The sequence below is a fragment of the Phodopus roborovskii genome, unplaced genomic scaffold (assembly GCF_943737965.1).
Source record: "Phodopus roborovskii unplaced genomic scaffold, PHOROB, whole genome shotgun sequence".
Taxonomy (NCBI): domain Eukaryota; kingdom Metazoa; phylum Chordata; class Mammalia; order Rodentia; family Cricetidae; genus Phodopus; species Phodopus roborovskii.
This window is the reverse complement of record NW_026126602.1, coordinates 10057405-10073211: the sequence shown is the minus strand read 5'-3', so window position 1 is coordinate 10073211 and position 15807 is coordinate 10057405. Positions and strand designations below refer to the sequence as shown.

General features: G+C 38.2%; 1 protein-coding gene across 1 annotated transcript in view; it reads right to left on the bottom strand.

Moving 5' to 3' along the window:
• Positions 1 to 15807, bottom strand: part of Nebl (nebulette) — a 117856-nt gene that overhangs the window by 34338 nt on the left and 67711 nt on the right. The window contains exons 15-20 of the mRNA XM_051205639.1: positions 11517 to 11627; positions 11270 to 11380; positions 9343 to 9447; positions 7417 to 7509; positions 1410 to 1502; positions 91 to 183 (exon numbers count right to left, since the gene is read on the bottom strand). Coding sequence (XP_051061596.1) covers positions 91 to 183; positions 1410 to 1502; positions 7417 to 7509; positions 9343 to 9447; positions 11270 to 11380; positions 11517 to 11627 — 606 coding nt within the window. The remainder of the gene's footprint in view (positions 1 to 90; positions 184 to 1409; positions 1503 to 7416; positions 7510 to 9342; positions 9448 to 11269; positions 11381 to 11516; positions 11628 to 15807) is intronic.

Here is a 15807-nt window from a genome sequence, read left to right as displayed (position 1 = left end):
CAGGGCAAAAACTGCTGCAATTCACTCATGTGCATATTTGACACATTTGGTATCATTAAATACAAATGGTAAATACTGAGATGTTCACACATTACTGATATTCTTCTGGTTTTCTTTCACTCTCTTCAGCTCTGGTAGATCCGAAATGGAAGTCGCCTGTTTTATCTCTCCTTTGTATTTGACCTACAGAGGAGATATGAGAATTTTAATAAATGGTATAAAGGACTCCAAGTGACTACCACAAGGCCTGAAGCTCAAATCCATTCTTGCTTTTTACACAGCGGCCTCCTGTTGACCAAACTCAACTGATCAAGAAGTGATGATGATGGTTAAAAGCTGTCTGTTTCATGTCAAAGCTAACTACAAACTCTACAAAGAAAAGCAAAGGAGAGGATGGGAGACCCTTAAAAAGAAACATGAAAATTATGCCACAACAATAAACCAGAATGAAGGCCCCAATGGCAGGCTGGGAAAGTGCTTTAGTCTACTGCTGGCCCCTGAGTTTGCACCATTAAAATACACCTGACTTCTTCATCCACCTTCAGGGGTATTAAAAACACACTACATTGACCTCTACCTGAGAGAACATATTCTTACATTTTAAAGTCTTTCAAAAATGGCAATTTTGCAAGAAAGAGGCTATTCTTGATATTGAGGAAAGTTAAAAAAATAAATAAAGATGGGTGGGAGTTGACAAACGGTAAAAGGTAACTACTTGGGGTTACCCTAAAGGGATTTCTAAATTCCAGGAGAGACCTGAGTTCAAGCCCCAGATCTGCCCTTACTTGCCATGGAATCTTGGCATGGTCTCTGACTCCTTGAAATTCAGTTGTCCATATTCACCAGTCAAAGAAATGGAGAATGCTGAGCTCAGAGATTCATATATAATATTAAAAAGGGAGCTAGCTTAGACAAAGGTCCCTCTCAGTTGTTAACTAGGACTACTTTATTACAATGGATTATTAAATGACTGGTTGATGTCTTCCATTTCATTTATAAGGTGCATTGCCTTGGCACTGCATCATAGAATGTTACTTCTCTTGCCTTATCTCTAATATTGTTTTCCCCTCCAAACCATTAACCTCTCTACTTCCCAGCTTCTTAAAAAGATGCATTTTTAGAGATGTAACAGCAAACTAAGAGTTTCACATGGGAAAGATATGGCTCTTACGGGTCCCTGTGTCCCAGTGACCAAGACAAAGCCTGGGATGCTTAATGAAGACCTCTTGAGTAAGAAAGCATGATGAAAACTTCTTGATTCACAAGGGTCATACTTCATACCCTTCAGTGTGTGAATGTGTAAAAGCTTGCCCAAATGTATAGAGGCCCTACTGATTCACAGACTCCCTTTTTAAAAAGAAAAATACATCTCATTAGATAAAGAATAAAAGAAAAACAGAATGACTTGCCGCACTCAGCTGCTCCTGGTTCCTCCTCACCCTCTCTATCTCTGGGGTCATGGTTACTGGTGTGGCCTTATAGTTTTGGTCTTTATACTGGAGCTGGAGAACAAAGCATAAGACAGTTTGGAACCATGGGAAATAAATGTGTACCACTGGAACATATTAAAGGAAATGTCACATGCCACAGATCATTAATATTTCATCTTTTCCCCCATGATACCAAAATCCATTTTAAATTACTTAAAAATGTTTTCATATAATGGATTTTGATCATATTCTTCCCCTCCTCTAATGCCTCTCAAATATTCCCCACCTCCCTACCTATACAACTTCATGCCATTTTCCCTCAAAAAAAAAAGAAAGAAACAAAAAAGCAGTAAAACTAAAAATACCAAAACAAAATAAAACAAATGCACAACAAAACAAACAAGCAAACAAAAACAACAACAAACATGGAATCTGTCATTTTGGTCAGACTTGTGGTCACAGAGTCTGGCCTAGAATGTGCTTGATACGCCATTAGACAAAATTGATTTTCTCTTTTTTAGTAAATATCAATTGGAAATGGCTTCTTGGGTAGGGGCAGGGCTTTGTATCTACTTCTTCCAGATGTTATATTTTTGAGACCCTAGTCCCCAAGCTTTTCTTGTCAAATGTTCTCCATTATTCCTTTCATTGCTAATTTTCATGCTACATAATTTATTGGTGACTAATTATTTGATCTTATCAGTAATAATTCCCTTCTGTGATTTCACCAATTCTTGACATTAATGTTTACTAAACTGCCATCTTATGTTTAAAATTATTTATTGTTATCATCATTTAATAACATCACATTAAATGTAAAGTAGACCCTTGGCATCATTCGAAGCATTGAGGACTATGGTGACAAAAGTCCTGGGGCACACTGTCTCTATTAATGTTACTCACAGGAACCTTGTTTCCCTCCTTACCAAGTTCCAGTGTTGGAGGACCTGACATTGGACCTAATACTACAGGAGACTCATTTCTTAGCTGAGGGCAGAAGAGGGAGATGACTTCACAGTCAACTGTGCCAATAATTCCACAACATCTCAAGAAATAAAGGAGTATCAAACACAAAGCAAAAGTATGGCATTTCTGCAGAGAGTTCTGACAGCTGAGGTAGTGTTACAAGAGAAAATCCTTTTTGCAAGGAGCTATACAGCGACATTTTCAGAGTTTAAATTCAGCCTTAGGGCCTACACAGACCTTGCTCTTGAAATGCAAGCTCTTATGAAAGAACATGAAAATGAAGAAAAATTTGAGAAGCCTGAAAAATAAATGGGAAGAGATGGATTTTTTCCAATGTCCCTTCTCCCAAAGGGTAACATTCTTTTTACTGTTGCATGTAAAAGTTTAGGCAAGTTCTCAGTATGGGAATGATAGAGTTAAAATGAGCAATATTTCATGTGATCTTATTGGTGGAAATATCATTCATGTTAGAGCTTGAACTAAAGATTTGTGGAGCCGCATTTGCTGACAGGGAGAAAACTACAACTGCTAGAGAATGAAAATCCAGACATCAATTCAATAGGAGACTCTTGTCCTGAATCTCCTATTCATCAATTTGACATGTGCTTTAAAGGTAATATCTCTTTAATACTTTAATCTCTGCTTTATAGGAAAAGAAAGTCTATAGGTAGCAGTCTATGCTACCTATATATAACAAATAAAGAGAGCTAGAATAAAATCTATTGGTACTCTAGGGTCCGTGTTCCTCTCTACCACTTCAATGTTAACTAAAAAACCTGGATTCTGCCACTGGCATGCATGACACACCATGTAAACTCTATAACATCTATGCTATTACACACTTATTTTGTCAAATAACATTACAAAAGTATTGTTGTGGAATATTAGTTTAAGATGTGTTACATTTGTTTATTCTGGGGAACATTTGTTTAATGATGCAAAGATGTGTTGCATCCTTTTATGTTGCTTTTGTTTAACTCTGTGAAGCTATGTTGTTTTCCCTATCTAAAACACCTGATTTGTCTAATACAAAGCTGAATGACCAATAGCGAGGCAGGAGAAAGAGAACAGGCAGGGCTGGCAGGCAGAGAGAATTAATAGGAGAGGAACAGATAAGATCAAGAGGTGAAAAGAAGAGAAGGAAAAAGAATACCAGGGTCCAGCAACCCAGCCACACAACAAGCCATAGAATAAGAAGAGAGGCCTATAGAATAGAGAAAGATAAAAGCCTAGAAGCAAAAAGTAGATGGGATCATTTAAATTAAGAAGAGCTGGCTAGAAATAAGCCAATCTAAGGCTGGGCATTCATAAGACAGAATAAGACTCCATTTATTTATTTGGGAGCTTGGTGGCACACCCCCAAACAGCCAAAAGAGTCAAAACAACCAACTACAGAGTATTGTTTCTATCATAAATAGAAGACTAACAACCCTTTTTTTGGAGGAAGAGAAGTAGTTGTTGAGTAAAACGACTTAATCACTAAATCAAAGACTGAGCAATACTGGGGCTGTTAAGATACTCTTGAATGATCCATGAGCTGCACTATAAGGGCTCTCCATACTACAGTCTTCTACTTGGTATTGCAATTCCTGCCCCACCATCAATTCCTGACATGCTTTACCCGGAAGAACTCAACACTTAAGTCCTTCCCCCCTTGAATAATTTTCCCTATCAGGTAGACTCTTCCTCACAAAAACCACCTGATTTCATTCTTGCAATTATGGCTAAAAGAAGATAGTACTTGTCAGATAGTCAAAAACTTACTAACTAGTCAACAAATACAAATCACCATGACAGTATGCAAGACAATGCATAATAGTAAATTATGCCGTTTCTCCTAGAGGCCTTAAGACTACCCACAGCCCCTTGTAGTCTGTCTCACTTGCTGAATTCCCCCTAGAACATAAACAGAGCAGATTTTCAGTAAAAATGCCCAAGAAGCGCACAATGAAGGATACAAAGCGGTAAGGAATGTTATCTCTACTTCCAAGGAATGACCCCACACAGTGGTGTTCATTGTGACTAGATTTCACCTATGCAGGCACTGAGCTCCCAGCATGTGTGGTATTTCAATAACAGAAACACACACACACACACACACACACACTTAAGGAAATGTTATCACACACACACACACACTTAAGGAAATGTTATCACATTGCTGCTCTTCTGGTTTTCTTTAGCTCTCTTTAGCTCAGGAGGATCTGAAATGCTTGTTGCATGTTTAATTCCTTCCTTGTATTTCACCTGAATAATTAATTTTAAAATAGTTTATTCTACCCAAAGCTTAAAATAATTAAGAATTGTTCTATTGTCGCTGTTATATAATTGAATTTTTTGTTTCAATATTATATTCCCTTTAGTAGGAAACAGTTCCTTATTTCCTCATGCTTTTTGGGTTCTTTATCCTGAAGTACAAATAAATTCATATCTATCCATCACTGTATGCATCCTTTGGTTAATATAAACGAACATTGCTTATAAGCAAAAGCTTTATAATTAAGCACATATGTAAAATGTCTTGGAAATTATCTTAATATAATGATGTATTATCTTCTATCTGAGAAACAGTTCTATTTATTAATGTGTTAATTGGAATTTAACATGTATTTAAAGGTAAAAATCAAATTGAATTATCCTGAGTCATGCAAGTATTGATACCTGACTAGGAGTAGTACACAGGTAATCAAATGGAACAAGAAAAAAGAAGAAGGAAAAGAAGAAGAAGAAATGTGGCCAGCTAGTGGCATTGTCCTGGGCATCTGGGAAGCCTTTACACATGGGCAGTAACTGGTCCAGCTGGGGATTGCAGACTAGAATTATAGGCACCCTGGTTCTGGTTTCCTGGTAAAGCATTGTAATATATGCAGGCACCACATTCCCTTGCCATTCAGTAGCCCACAGTCAAATGTTCCCCACCATGGTAGACTGTAGTCCCTCAAACCAGGAGTCAAAATGATCTTTCCCCCTTGAAGTGACTTCTTGTCAGGTGTTTGGTCACACCATGGAAAGAAGTCTCTAACACGCCCTGTAACCTGACATTCATTCCATCCACTAATTTCCCCTTCAGGTAGATTTAGGAAAATTAACAGGAAAATGATAATACATGGAACAAGAAAACAAACTAGCAAGGTCTTCCCTTTTAGGTGGCATTATAAAACTAAAACTCACAGAAGAGTAGATGCTAAGCAAAGAGAACCTTCCTGTGTAGGAACGGGAAGTGCATGCTGAACTTTTAGCAAAGATTTAAATCTACACCAAATGGGTTTGAGGAATCACTTGGTAATACTTAAATCTGAGATCTAGGCTGGCATGAAGCACTAGTCCTTCAAAGTCTCAGGTATCACCTGTCTTAATATCTGTGGATTTAAGTAAGTAAAGAGGCCAGTATCAACCCAGACCCAAAATAGTTAAACAAAAAGATCACTGAGACAGGTTTCCTCTAATGAAATGCAAAACAGATCTTAGCTAATAGCAAAAAGGCTTGTCCTCAGAGGTGGAAAATGTCGGGATGTTGAAATGTTAGTGAATCACCTCTTGGTTTGACAGATCCGGCTGATCTTGAAAGGCCAAGTTTCCATTTGAATATTAAGTACAGGGTTATGGCCCAACCTCAGAGACACAGAACTGTGAATTTATTGTTTGCTAGAAAGGACTGGGGGAGAAAAGATGACATACTGCACTGTTGTGTGTGATTTTCTTAGGGTGAAAAGCCCAACACAATTAAAATTGAACATTTTTGTTTTTTCAAGGCTCTAAATAAAAAAAAACATTTCCCTAGAGGGAAATGACTAGATTTCATACACATTATAGAACATTTGTAGCTGATGACATTGATGGGTATATTCCAAACATTGTCATTGCAAAGTGAAGGAATGTAACATTTTTCTTATCTTCTCCAAACTAACTTCTCTGCCAGACTCGAGTGGCATCTGATTCAGATTCCCACTAAACAGAACAAAATGTCATTCACTCTAATCCAGGTCTTGGCCTCCAGGTCCTCTCTATAAGCTGTTAGCCTCAGGACAGGGCTTTCCTCGTGGTACAAAGATCTGACTACACTAGAGCTCTGAAAAATTTTATAATTTTGTGTTAAAGTACACATCACTTTTCCCCTCCTGGAATTCCTTTTGCAACAGTAACCACCACCCAGTCATGTGCTCAAGATACCACCTAACTCTAGTCCTGATGCATGTCATGAAATCAGTTCTATTTGGATAGCTTAAAGGAAAGTTCTGGAAGGTTGTGTCTCCAAGACTAGAGGGGAAGAGATGATTCGGGGGATAAATGTTAAGAAAAGAATCATCTCTCACACCCATGGCAAGAAATGCACGCTTTTGAAAGGACAAGGACTATCTATTGCTCATGCCAAGTAGTAACAAGTAGAAATATCTCCTACAATATTAAACACCTCTCCTGCAATTCCCCAGAGTCAAAAACACATGGGGGTAAGATCGCCTTGTAATTTATACTCAACATATGTATTTTTCTTTACTGAGAAAGTAGAGGGGAAACAAGGCAAGAAAACAGAAATATGGGTACAGAGCTGTGTCTGGGAATGGCTCAGAAATGTGATTTAACAAAGGACAATGAGTTGGTGCTACATTAAAAACCAAATCTATACCACTTCAGCTACCAAATAAACAGTGAGCCCTTGGATCATTTCACTGGGGTACAATTCCTTTTCTCCAAGAGATGGGAAAATATTCAAGGTATTCTTTCTCTGTAAAATTTAACACGGTTAAAATTCTGTTCCAAAAGATGAAATGTAATCTTAGATTTTATTAAAGTGACCCATGTCTTCTTTTTCTTTGTTCTAAATGGGATGAAATGGAGCTTGAGGATGAAAGGGAGCAAAAAATGCAGTTTTCATTCTGGAAGTTAGACCTTAGATGGTTGATGACACCATCTTCCAGGAAAGAAGAATAAAAGAAGAAAAGCAACCTGCTTAGGAAAGAACCAAAAACACCCATGTGGCCCTGTTTCTGGAAAAGGACAATTAGTGCTGTGGAGAACTTACTGAACTTATGTTGTGCTGGGTTTTCTTCACTCGTTCAATCTCTGGAGTGTTACTTAGGGCTGTACCAGCCCCTATTCCTTCCTTGTAAGATACCTTCATAGCAGGGAAAGGAAAATAAGGGCTGTAAGGTTATTAGAATTCAAGCCCTAGATCTGCCTCTTACAAAGCAAGACTATTTCTCAGCTTTTACAGTAGTGTGAATACTGGTTTTGTTTATGAGTAGCAATATTACATGAATCAAGGAAATAGTCCATTATGATAATAAATGCTGACTTTGTTTTCTGGTCTCATAACCTCTTAGTCCAGTTAATACTTGTTCTAAGGCATGATGAGTACCTTAGCTGGGGGCAGATTATTTGCTCTAAGAATATAAATTGGCTATCTATAATTTTCTTCTTTGAACATAAATATCTGGCAGGACAACCAAGTCTACATGGAAAAATCCTGTCTCAAAAAAAAAATATATATATAGATAGATAGATAGATAGATAGATAGATAGATATAGATATAGACAAGATAGGTATATGGAATATGTGTGCTTGAAATCAAAACATGTATTAGAAAAATTCACTCAGTAGTAAGCATTTAACTCCAAAACAAGGGAGGTTTCACACAACTGCTAGTCTTCCAAATACAGAAGTCCCCCACTGTGTCCAAAGAAACACTCTATCACTAGCATCAGCCTTGACTCTTGTATTTTCCTCACCCTCCCCTTTGCTGAGTTATTCAAATTTCTCCACCCCTGACATCTACCCCGAACACCTACCCTTTCAAACACAAAGCAAAACAAAACGAAAGTTCTCCACAGAAAAACAGTGGCCCTAGAAAGTCACATGAGGACAGAATGGTCCTCACCACCAACACTGGCTAGTCCAATGGGCACCAAGGAGACTGAAAGAGATAAAAATCAGGAACTTCAAGGATCACAGGAGTTGGGAACAGCCCTTTCTCTGACCCATCTCTTGGCATGACCTGGTGCTTCTTAGGGAGATCCCAGACTTACCAGTCTGTCTGATGTGACAGTGTGGGTCAGCCAATTAAGTAGGAACAGAGGGTGTGACAGAGGTCCTCAGACTTAATGGTATTTGCCTTTTTGATGTACTTAAGTACTAAATGACTGGGCCGATTCTACCATATTTGACTATATGGTCCATTTGATCACTCCATCACAAAATTCAAGTTTATACTTTTATCAGTTAGCAGAGGCCTACTTTCTTAACAGTACACAGGCAAGTCCTGTTACTCAAAATGAAAACAGGGGAAGTTCATGAGTCTGTTTTAAACTAGGAATGTTTTCTATGCAAATTCAGTGACAATCAGGAGAAAAGTCCCTTCATATATTTACTTTCATCTTCACAGTAAAATTAGTGTGAAAGATTATGACTTTTTCTGAGCTAAAACCCACTCAACATCTGTCATTTGTGCATAGTAAAAAATTTTGGTTTGAAATTCCAAAACAATTGGAACTTATGAGACTATTTCTTATTTTGAAGAAATAAATTCATGTGATGAAAAATGCAAGTAATACAAGAAAAAAAATCGTAGAATGAGAGAAAAGACATCTTTTAAAAATTATAACAATTTGGAAGTGGAGGAGTGTTGTTGGGCTATATTTCGTTAGTAGAACATGTACCTAACCTGAAGGAAGAAAAAATACAAATCGGACATCCCTAACCAAAGTATCTGAAATGTAAACTTTCTGAGAGCCCCAGGGGGCTGTATTACATTTCAGTCACAGCACAAGTGCAAAAGAATAACACATGGAATTACCTTAGGCTATGCGAATAAACGGTACATGAAGCACAAATGACTTTTATGTTTAGACCTTCATGACATTCCTACTACTGTAACTTACTATATACATGCAGATATCCCAAAATCTGAAATAGGCCTGGCCCCAAGCTCTACTCACAGCAGCTACTCACATTGCTAATGTTTTGTTGTGTCATCTTGATTCTCTGAATTTCGGGAGTATCTACCACAGTGGAATAGTTGGAAAGCATTTTCTCAGCTTCATCTTTATACTTTTTCTAAAAATACAAAATTATTACAATTGAAATCTCCATGTGAACAGAAGAGGGGATCTGGTGCCACCTCCAACTCTACCATACCACATGGCTGTAACTCCCAACTTAAGATTCAAAGTAGCTGTTGACACAACCACTAAAATCAAGAGTGTGAACACACCGACTGTCACAGCAACCCCATTTCTGTGCAGGCTATCATACTCACCCCACACCATTCAGAAACTTCAGAGAGATTGACTTTATGTCTTTTCTAAACTTGGGACCTCCTCTTCTATGTGCGAACAAACTCAGTCTCCGCCCCAGTATCTCAAGCACTCCTGCAGTGGCCCAACTTCCTACATCTACCTTGTTACAAGCTTTATTTGCTGCTTTTGCTAAAGATCTGTGGCTAAGGAAAACATGCTATGATTTTTGTAGTTCCTCTTGAGTAAATGAGCTACAATGAGCTTCTTTAATAAAACCTGGGTTTAACCCTCATATCAGAACCCATAACATTATGATGTAATTGACATTGTTTCAGTACTGAACATCCATTCACTTATTTAATCAACCACACACACAGGTATCACTATCAAATAGGGAAAGTGAGGCACAAATTAGTAAGCATGGGAGTGAGACTCAATTCAGGCACTCTAGTAAGTGTATTAACTATATGCCACAGAGCCACTTGCTAAGCTGAAATGCAGCTGTCCTCATATCCTTCCTCACTGACTCATGTGTCCATTGCCTGTTTCATGTCCTTGCCTAAGATTTGCATTCAATTCATGTATATACAGCCAGTGTCCCCAAGTTCAATACCTTCGTGTATCATGAGGAAGGAGGGACAGAACCCATGACCTTGGGACTGTTCCAACTGCTGCACAGTCCTAGGTAGATGACTGGGGAGCAGACAGGTAACTCCCACATTTCTACTCCACCATCTCCATACTCCCACCCTGGACCAACTCACAAGAATTTGAACAAATGTGTCCAATTTGGGTAAAAACTATTTTTATCATAAATTTCATTAGTCAAAGTTAACTCCTTGCTTCAATATTACTTCTATTACTTTTTCCACTGGGATGGACTTTTCGGGTAAATTTTATAGCAAAGATATGAGTAAGTAATGCATATATTTTCATCCAAATCAGATTTTAATAAGCAACTTGTTCTTCTATATGCATTTCATTTGAGATATTATCTTTCTCTGACAATTACTTTTTTTTAAATAAAGGAGTGTGTCTTTCATTTCACATTATCACCCATTGGGTTCCTCTTCCCCTTTCTCATCAGTGCCTTCCTCTACACACAGCCTCCTTTCAGATCTCACCCGTGTGTGTGTGTGTGTGTGTGTGTGTGTGTGTGTGTGTGTGTGTGTGTGTTTAAAACTAGGTTCTTTGTAAGAGAGAAAACATGTAATATTCATCCTTCTGAGAATATTACTGCCCTTATTCACACCCAACCTTTTCTTTGTTTTATTAAAGGCTGTTTAAAATAGCCTTGTGAAATGGAAATAAAAGATTTTTAGAATTATGATTCTATTGCATGAACAAAGACTATTCAAGTCAAGTATTTAATAGAATTGGAAATAAAAATAAGATTAAAGTGTGCTCAACTTCAAAAACAGGGGCCCATTGCAACTTTTGCACTTCATAATGGCTCCTAAATTGGATTTGCAGCACTGACTTCTAGTTAGTAATGTTAGTCAAGTTTGGTAGGGAGATCTTAATAAAAGTGCTCTAACTTTGAAGGCAATGTCTCCAGGAAGATGTTAATCAAAAAGACTCTGGACTCACAGTGACAGGATTAGCATACATTAGTACAAGAATCTTCTTCCTCTACCAACCTGGCTGTAGATTTCAGATGCCCTCTTGGCTCGAAGCATGTCTGGGATATCCATATTCACCTGCATTCCTTTCCCCTTAATTTCATTCTCTAAGTCTTTCCTATATTGCTTCTAAAAGAACAGAAAATATCTCAGCTCTTTGCTTAACTTGCAGGACCATGCTGCTATTTACGTGTTTTCACAGAAAAGTGACATTTACGATCCTCCAGGACCTTCACATGAGACTTTGTTTTCACATCGTCCTTACCTGGCTGGCTATCTCAGATGCCCTCTTAGCTCTCCGAACATCTAGAGTGTCTGCGCTGACCTGCATTCCTTTCCCTTTAATTTCTGTCTCCAGGTCTCTTTTATAGTCCTTCTGTAGAAAAGAAAACACACAATGCTCTGCAATCACTTCAAAATGGTGCTGACAAAAGCATGATATCATTGTGACATCATGTCTATATGCTCCAGAATTGGATTAGACTTTATTCTTTTATTTCTATATAACAAGATAGAAGTATGATATGCAGTAACATATTCATACATAATCAGGAGGCTTTGTCTACTAAGGTGCATCAAGAAAAAGTACGGGAATAGATTGGGGAAACTTTTATATTCCAATGATAAACTTGAAAATGTATAAGTGACTAATTCGGTTCATGACTATCAATACAGTAACTTTGAAATTGTTGTTATACTTGATTATTGCAACTTACTATGCTTCCATTCTAAACCACCGGGCTTATGTAATATTGGTCCAAGTCTCTGGACACTAAGAAACTTAAATAAATCATTCTACCCTGTCCTTGATTCTATATGATTGGTTCACAGATAAGGGCACTCACTTCCTTTACCATGAAGTATCTCAGAAGACCCTTTCTTTTTCTTCCTGGATATGAATGAAAACAGATTCATCCTGTCTGGGCACTGAGTCAGGAAGAAAACTGAACCATACCACTCTTAAGCAATGCATAAAATTTCAGAATGACCAGGCACATTCTTTAAAAGGTGTTAATAGGCAATTTCATCATTGTAGGAATAAAACACCTCCAAATTTGGGAGGTTTAAAACAGCAAATGATAACAGCTTTGTTCCAGGAGAACAAACCTAGACACAAAAGTGTCCTGAGAGCCCCTGTTTGAGTCCAGTTTGCTGATGTCTCGTGTGCTATAGAAAGCCCACGGAAATGGTACCAATTTGACTATTGGAGGACACTGGCATAACAATATATCACATTGGCACTATTTTTAAACTACACTTTGGATATTAAAAATCAAAACCCCAAACTTTACTTGCAAAGGATTTGAGAGCCTGTTGATTTGGCAAAATGGAACATGAGTAACTAAAACTATATGCAAATGGGCCACTTCGAATGATAATGGCATCTCAGCATCTTCAAAATCTCCTTGGGTCATGTGGAGCACAGCTGGCTACCCTAAGCCTATTTCCTCCTCACTTGTCACTAACTAAATTTACACTACTATCCTAGCACATTTTACTAAAAAAGAGAAAAAAATCTCACTACTGTACAAAAATGAGTGATTAAAAACGCAATGTACAAAAAAAAAAAAAAAAAAAAGAAAAAGAAAAAGAAAAGAAAAAAAAAGGCCTATATGTCTCAGAAATTGTGCTAGTAGGAAGGTGAAATACCATAGTCCTTGCACAAGAAGTATGCTTTCTGTTGACTTGAATAGTCATTCCAGTGATAATAATTTCAAAGGCTCCTTTTTCTAGCCTTGAATCCCCATCCTGCTGCAATACACCCTAATCCGCCTCTAAATTAGAATAAGAAAAATTCATAAAAGTATGGCTATTGTGGATCCTGCTGCTACTGTCTCCTGTCCCCATTGAAAGCACCTTGGAGCTCTGATACACCCCCACCCATCCCCACAGCGAGCCTGCCCCCCCTACCCTGTGCCCTACCCTGCCCAAGGTCCTGCAGCTCTGGTTGAGCACTGGGACAGAGGGTGGAGCCAACAGTCCACCCTACTTCAGAGACTTCTCTGAGCAACTCTGAACAAAGGAGACTTGCCTATTCACACGGGACCACCCGTAATTTCCTGCTTGGTCTCTGACCCCCACCTCCAGTCCTATCTCTGCCGGACCACTGTAAGTTCCTGCTGGCATCTTCTACTGGATCCTCATCCTTAACCCCATCCCTGGGTCCCTGTCTGCGAAGAGACCTCCTAGAGAGCTTGAACCACACAGAGCTACAGATATTGAATCTCTGACCCACACAAGCCCACCGGGGAAGTACCATAGGGAGAGGGGGATACCCTACCAACACATACTGGAAGAAGCTATGGGAAGAAGGCAATACAAGAAAACACCTAACAACAGAAAGACAAGCATGAAACCACCAGAATCTAGGGAATCTACACCAACTAGAACGGAACACAACAACACAACAACAAAGCAGAGGAAGCAGAAGGGTATGACTTAAAAATTACCATCATCAAAATGATAGAGGCCCTCAAAGAAGATGTGAGAAAATCCCTTAAAGAAATGGAGGAAAAAACAAACAAAAAAGGTGGAAGAAATGAACAAATTCCTTAAGGAAAGTACAGAAAGCCAAGAAAAAACAATTAAGCAGGTAAAGGAAACAGTTCAAGACTTGAAAACTGAAATAGAGAAAATAAAGGTAACACAAACTGAAGGAATGCTGGAAATAGAAAAACTGGGCAAAAAAAATCGGGAACTACAGACACAAGCATAACCAACAGAAATCAAGAGATGGAAGAGAGAATCTCAGGCGCAGAAGATAAACTAGAAGAAATAGATTCATCAACCAAAGAAAATCATAAATCCAACAAATCCTTAACAAAAATTATCCAAGAAATGTGGGACACCATGAAAAGGCCAAACCTAAGAATAATAGGCATAGAAGAAGGTGAGGAAGCCCAGCTCAAAGGTGCCAAAAACATATTCAACAAAATCATCGAGGAAAACTTTCCCAATCTGAAGAAGGACATGCCCATGAAAGTACAAGAAGCATACTTAACCCCAAATAGGCTGGACCAAAGAAAAAAGACCCCTCAACATATAATAATCAAAACACCTAGCATACAGAATAAAGAAAGAATATTAAGAGCAGCAAAGGAAAAAGGACAGGTAACATATAAAGGCAGACCTATCAAAATTACACCTGACTTCTCCATGGAAACCCTAAAGGCCACAAGGTCCTGGATTGATGTTCTAAAAGTATTAAGAGAACACAGATGCCAGCCTAGGCTACTATATCCAGCAAAACTCTCAATCACTATAGATGGAGGAAACAAGATATTTAATGACAAAACCAGATTTTCCCAATACGTATCTACAAATCCGGCCCTACAGAAATTATTGGAAGGAAAACTCCAACCCAACGAAGGTAACTATGCCCACAAAAATGTAGGCAACAGATAATCCAACTACACCAGAAACTAATATATTCACAATGCCACTGCCAACAACAAACCTAAATCAAACAAGCATCAACAATCAATGGTCCTTACTCACCCTCAACATTAATGGTCTTAACTCACCTATAAAAAGACACAGGCTAACAGAATGGATACAAAGACAGAATGCATCCTTCTGCTGCATACAAGAAACACATATAAGCTTCAAAGATAGACATTACCTCAGGGTAAAGGGTTGGGAAAAGATCTTCCAATCAAATGGAAATAAGAAGCAAGCAGGCGTAGCTATCCTAATATCTAACAAGTTAGACTTCAAACCAAAATTAGTCAAAAGAGATGAAGATGGCCATTTAATATTCATTGCAGGAGAAATCCATCAACACAAAGTCTCACTTCTGAACATCTATGCCCCCAATACAAAGTCACCCACATTCGTAAAAGAAACACTACTAAAACTCAAAGCTCATATAAAACCTCACACACTTATAGTGGGAGACTTCAATACACCACTCTCAACACTAGACAGGACCACAAATCAGAAACTCAACAAAGAAACAAAAGAACTAACAGAAGTTATGTCTCAACTGGGGTTAACAGACATCTACAGAACATTCCATCCAAAGACAAAAGAATATACCTTCCTCTGCTCCACATGGAACCTTCTCTAAAATCGACCACATACTAGGTGGCATAACAAACCTCAACAGATACAACAGAATTGGAATAATCCCCTGTATCTTATTGGACCACCATGCTTTAAAATTGGAATTCAACAACAACACAAATAGCAGAAAACCTGCAAATTCATGGAAACTGAACAATGTGCAATTGCACCACTCCTGGGTCAAAGAAGAAATTAAGGACTTTATAATATTCAATGAGAATGAGGACAAACATACCCGAACTTATGGGACACCTTGAAAGCAGTGCTATGAGGGAAGTTCATTGCACTAAGTGCCCATATGAAGAAAACACAGGATAGTCACATAAGAGAATTAACAGCGCAACTTGAAAGCCTTATAACAGAGAGAAGCGAATTCACCCCGTAGGAGTAGACACCAGGAAATAATCAACTTGAGGGCTGAAATCACCAAAACAGAAATCAGGAAAACAATACAAAAAAATCAATGCAATGAAGAGTTTGTTTTTTGAGAA